Source organism: Nicotiana tabacum, chromosome 2, assembly GCF_000715075.1.
Source record: "Nicotiana tabacum cultivar K326 chromosome 2, ASM71507v2, whole genome shotgun sequence".
Lineage (NCBI taxonomy): Eukaryota > Viridiplantae > Streptophyta > Magnoliopsida > Solanales > Solanaceae > Nicotiana > Nicotiana tabacum.
The window spans coordinates 90,826,605-90,832,787 of NC_134081.1; the positions used below are offsets into that span (position 1 = coordinate 90,826,605).

Genomic DNA, 6,183 nt, shown 5'->3' on the forward strand with positions numbered 1-6,183 from the left:
TACAATAAATGTGTTTATACTAAAGTGGTAGACAATGCTTATGTGATAATATATCTGTATGTTGATGACATGTTTATATTTGATACAAATTTAAATATTGTGCAAAGTACTAAATTATTTCTGTATGCTAATTTTATATAAAAGATCTGGGTGAAGTAAATACAATATTGGGAGTTAAAATTATAAGGAGTGAAGATGGAATAATGTTGTCACAAGAACATTATGTTGAGAGACTTCTTAAGAAGTTTGAATATTTTAATGTCACATTTGTGAGCATTCCTTTTGATGCTAACTCTCAGTTGAAAAAGAATAATGGTGATCCAGTTGCTCAGTCTAAATATACTTATATTATTGGGAGTCTGATGCATTTAATGAATTTTATAAGGACTGATATAACCTATGTTGTGTGTAGACTGAGTAGATATACTCATAATCCCAACAGAGAGCATTGGTCTGCATTAGCTAGACTAATAAAATATTTGAGAGGAACCGTGAATTATGGTATCCTATATAGTGGATTTCCTTCTACTTTAGAAGGGTACAGTGATGCAAACTGGATCTCTGATTCAGATGAGACAAAATCCACTAGTTGTTATGTATTCACCCTTGGTAGTGGTGCAATATTGTGGAAATTTGCTAAACAGATGATCATAGCTAGATCGACTATGGAATTAGAGTTTTTAGCTCTGGAGTTAGCTGGTTCTGAAGCTGCGTGGCAAAGAAACTTCTTAGCTAATATTCCTTTAATAAAGGACGTATTGCCTCATGTGTCAATGCATTGTGATTGTCAAACGGCAATAGCTATTACAATGAATAAATCTTATAATTGTAAAAGTAGACACATGAAACTGAGATGATGTCATAAAACAACTGTTGAGAGATGGAATAATTTCTATTGACTATGTGAAGTTAGAGATAAATTTGGCCGATCCTCATGTGGGAAGAAAATTAATTCGTCAAACCTCAATAGAGATGGGGTTAAGGCCGACATGTTGTCAATAGAGATGGTAACACAACCTATGTGATTGGAGATCCCATAAAGTAGGTTCATATGGGTAATAACAAGTCAATATTGACACTGACACACTAAAAGAGAGTACTTAACTGCTACCAATTGAGAGGATGAGTTATAACTCTTAATGAATTCATATTCCTTATGGATGGTGTATTTAAAAGCAGTATGCACTTGATGAATTCATCTATATGAGAGAGGAGTGAGGCCGCTCCTATGAGATTTTGGCCTAGTCTCTAGAGCTCTCATGAATTACCAGGCACGTGCATGGCCTAGTGGCACAAAACCGCGTTGAACATCAAGATTGTGATGGTCGAAATATGATTGATAAAATTTTTAACTTACAATAAGAATTATTGGTTCATAGAAATATTATATTTCACCAGTAATTCTGTGAGTTAAATTTTATCAGTTTAAGTTTTGTTCATAGTCCAAAAGACACCAAACCTATTGCATTTGGACCATACAAATCCAGCAAGTTTTATTATTCTATCCTTTTTATTATTTTGAAAATATGTGGGGGCATGTTGTGATATTTTCAAAATAAATGAGTCCAAGTGTCGTGTCTTAAACCAAGTGTCACTATGCATGGAAAGAAACATTAGAGTGGCAATTTGCAAAGGTGATTAAGGACAAGAGTATGGACACTTATCTATATTTAAAACTATTTATAAGCCTATAAATAGGCACTTATTCTCTAATGATGATGGACCAGAAATGCTTCCTGTTTCTATTTCCTCTCTCCCTTACGCCTTTGTTCTTTCTTTCCTTTAATTTTCTTTCCAATTTAGTTGGTCTTATTCCTTTTTCTTATTAGCTGAATTTGTAAATTAATATTTTGTTGATTCATGTATTCTCTAAATAAATTGAGGTAGTAGGCTTGTTTAACCATGGGAAGATATTTTACATTGTTGAAATAGTTTCTTAGGATAGTGCATAGCACGACTAAAACCAATTGGTGTGTTTTCGCTCACAAATAATATTATAGCAGTATTGTTATCATTTCCCCATTGTCATTTCCCAACACCAAATGTAATTTTTTGTGTGAACAGCTAAACATGATGGAGTAGTGGAATGAAATTTTCCTGGTTGAATAATGTATAAGTTTCAAATACATGTTACAATTTGCTAGTGATGGAGCAACTCCCTGTAACGACCCGATCGGTCGTTTTGAACATTTACACTTCGCTTGGTGGTTTGAGGGCATGAGTAGCTCTGTATAATGTAATATAACTTATGTGAATCATCAGTTTTGGTTTTCAGGTTATTCAGAATTGATTTGAAAGAATGATTCTCAGCTAGAATCTTTAAATTTGAAAGCTTTGACCAAGTTTTAACTTTTGAGTAATCTGATGATTTCGTTAGCTCTGTTGGGTGAGTCTAAACTGAGGAGCACGTCAGAATTGTGATTTGGCGGTCCGTGGTTGAATTTGGCTTGAAATGACAAAAGTTAATATTTTGGAAAGTTTGACCGGGAGTGAACCTTTTGATATCAGGGTCGGATTCCAATTCCGGAAGTTGGAGCAGGTACTTAATGTTGAATGTGAATTTGTGCAAAATTTGAGGTCAATCGGACGTGATTTGATAGGTTTCGCCATCAGTTGTAGAAATTTGAAGTTTCAAAGTTCATTGAATTCGAATTGAGGTGTGATTCATCGTTTCAATGTTGTATTGTGTGTTTTGAGGCCTCGAGTAGGTCCGTGTTATGTTATGGGACTTGTTGGTATGTTTTGACAGGGTCCAGAGGGTCTCGGGCGTGTTTCGGATTGATTACGGGCTATATTTCTTCATGTTTTCAGTGCTGGTGTATTTTGATGTCTGGTGTCTCAGTCCTTCATCGCGTTCGGGAGGCGAGTGTCATGAATGCGTAGTGTATTCTGATGGAAGTGGTATTTTCTTCTTCGCATTCGGGAATATTGTCCCGCGTTCGCGAAGAGTTGAGGAGAGTCACCTTCGCGTTCGTGCATGGGAGATCGTGTTCGCGTAGAGTTGAGCTGGGGGCTGGAGTGGAGGATCTTTCTTCATCGCATTCGCGAGGCTTGTGCCGCGTTCACGTAGTTTCATCTCCAGTGTGTATCGTATTCGCGAGGCTTGTGCCGCGAACGCGTAGATCATTTTGGGTGGCTGGTGTTTTGTTCATCGCAAATGCCATGGTTATCCCGCGTTCGCGGAAGAGGATGTCTGGGCAGAGGTATAAAGGTCTCTATTTCGGGGGTTTCGACCATTTTTGCATTTTAGGAGCTATGGAGCTTGGATTGAGGCATTTCTTGAAGCAATTTTCACCATATGAAGTGGGGTAAATGTTCTCTACTAATTTTTGATTTTATATCATGAATCTATCTTCGATTCTAGCTTTTGGTTGATGATTTTCAAAGAGGAAATTGGGAGTCTTGGACTAAAGTTCATAATACGAATTCTTGAGTTGTGAACATCGATTTGGAGTCAGAATTGAGTGAAATTAGTATGGTTGAACTTATAATTAGATGGGTTATCGGATTTTGTGAGTTTTGTCGGATTCCGAAACGTGGGCCCCATGGGTGATGTTTGGGGTGTAATTTTGAATTTTGTGGAAAATATTGGAGTTAATTCCTATAATTTTTGTGGACTGAATCAAATTAATTGTGGTAGACTCGAGCTGTTCGGAAGTTGTTACGCGTAGAATGAAATTTCTGGAACATTGTTTAGCTTGCTCGACATTGAATTCGTCTTGTTTGAGGTAAGTAACTCTTCTAAGATTGGATCTGAGGGTATGAAACCTGAATATATGTATTATGTGAATTGTTGGGAGGTGACACACATGGTAGGTGATGGGCGTGTCGGCGTGCACCATAGAAATTATGTCATATTTGTTTCCGTGGAATTTTGTAGTCAAATAATCTTGGCATTTTCTATATAGTTTTATGTGCTAAAGAAATTGAACTGAGAATCATATTAAAAATCATGTTAAGGCTATGTGCCAGTGTTATTGGGACCCCCAGGGGTCATATTGTTGTGAATTATTTGTTTTAAATGAAAATTCATACTCAGTCATATTCATGTCATTACATATCATATATCAGTCCCTGTTGTTATTATTGATAAATCATATCACCATTTTTGGGTTATTTTATATTTTCATGACATCGTGTGCCCATGAAAGAGAGATTGGAGAGATTGATGACTGAGTGAGGCCGATGGCCTGATGTGAGGTATTGTACCTTAGCACGTGAGTTGTCCGTGCAGATTTTATTTATATACTATTCAAACAGACTATGTATTTATTTTATTTTCGCTTTGTAAACTCTATTCGTAGAAGCTCATGATTTGTACTACCAGTTCTTGGGGAAATGTATTGGTTTTAGATATTTTCTTTTAACTAATTGCCTTATTAATTGTCATTGGAATTGGATAGTTGGTAGTTGGCTTACCTAATGGGTTGGGTTAGGTGCTATCATGACTAGTTGGATTTGGGGTTGTGACAAGTTAGTATCAGAGCTCTAGGTTCATAGGTTCTACAAGTCATGAGCAAGTGTCTAGTAGAGTCTTGCGGATCGGTTTGATGACATCAATACCTATTTTCGAGAGGCTACAGGACATTTAGGATATACTTCCCATCTTTCTTTCCTTATCGTGCGGCATTGATTCACCTTGAAACGTAACTCTTTGAATTCCTTCCACGCATTCGTATGTGCATGCGAGCGCTCGATATCAGCTGTGCATCGACGACTTGTGATTCGCGAGATGAGGTGTGAGATGTGATTTCTGTTTGTTGATGATGGTCCAGTCTGTGGGACTTGAGGCCGGGTTTTGACTGTAGCTTGAGCACGTGCTTTTGGACTTATATGTCCGGTGGCATCCCTCTGAGTGGAATTTGTGACTAGATGAGTGGTCAGATTGCTATATGATGAGTATGATGTGACTATAGGTGTATACAGACAGATTGGATTTGACAAAAAAAGTTTGATTGAAATGTGAATTGGGTGTTTGATTTCCGCCTTGATTTGACGTAAAGTCTCGAGTTATGGGCATGTTGAAGGATTTTTCATGTTGTTTGGTTGCAGAGTGAGGTAAGTTTTCAATGTCGTAATATGAGTTCAGACTCGGGAAGATTAAGTGATTACATAATAGTTATGTCTGTGGAAGGAAATAGAGAGATGTCAGTTGAGGCAAAGCATGTGGGTGATCTCCTGCGGGGTGTCCTGAGGTTTGTGTGATCCCTATGTTGTTTTGCAGCAAGTTCTCTTTTACCATTGAATTATATGTGTTGCAATTTGGGTTTGGATCACTTATGAGAGTTGGCTTGACTATTACAAGGGTGAATGCGAGATTTGCAGACGATATGAGATATTAGATGGTTTGTGTTACATATGCTTATGAAGGATTTGGTCAAATTTCAGTGCAGGATTTTGGGCAGCAATAAAGTATGGGTATCATAAGTTAGGTTATGTATTGGTTAGGTTATGTATTGGTTTCAGTTGGAAGTATACTTGTGAACCAATTATGACTTACAGAGGTTGAGATTGAGGATGACTCGAGCAAAGGGATCTCTTGATACAGGGTGTATTATGTTTGGTAGGTATATGGGAAACATTGAACAATTGAGTTGCTATCCGTAAAGGATGTAGTGTGCACGAAGTAGGGATTCACCCGGTTACTTAGGAGTGTGAATTACTTCCTTGGTTGTTGTTGTGCTAATGGGGCACATGTCGTTCGGCCCGTTTGGTCAGTTAGTTGAGATTTGAGCAGAGTGGAAGACTCTTGAGAATGGTCCTAATGGATTCAAGATTTAATGTAGCAATTGGAAATTTTCAAAATTTGTATATGGCTAGGATATGAGATTTTTTATTGGATGGTGTCGAGACTCGCAGTATTTATATATCATTATGGATCCTACATTCAGTATAAGGAAGGTAAAATGAATAGCTTTAAATTCACAGAAGGTCTCTTCAGAGTGGGTATCTAGGTTATGGTACTTTTGGGGTGCTAAGAGAGCATTCAGTGCCTTATGAGACTTATGGCGGTGTGGCTTTATGCTAGGGTCTCGTGTGATGAGTTTTGGTTGAGGATTGTGGTATTATGGCGAGGAGAAGAATCAATTTGAAGGTAATTCAGAAGGAACTCGGAGAAATAGGACATCTTGGTAGTAGTTTGGATCGACATGGTGATGGGTAAGATCGGTTCTTTGGGTACTT

The 6,183-nt window shown here is 37.6% G+C and overlaps 1 protein-coding gene across 1 annotated transcript; it reads left to right on the plus strand.

Moving 5' to 3' along the window:
• The first annotated feature begins 203 nt into the window (after positions 1 to 203).
• Positions 204 to 857, plus strand: LOC142167244 (secreted RxLR effector protein 161-like). The gene has a single exon (XM_075227404.1). It carries the CDS (start codon positions 204 to 206, stop codon positions 855 to 857), a length of 654 nt encoding a protein of 217 aa, XP_075083505.1.
• Positions 858 to 6,183: the final 5,326 nt, after the last annotated feature.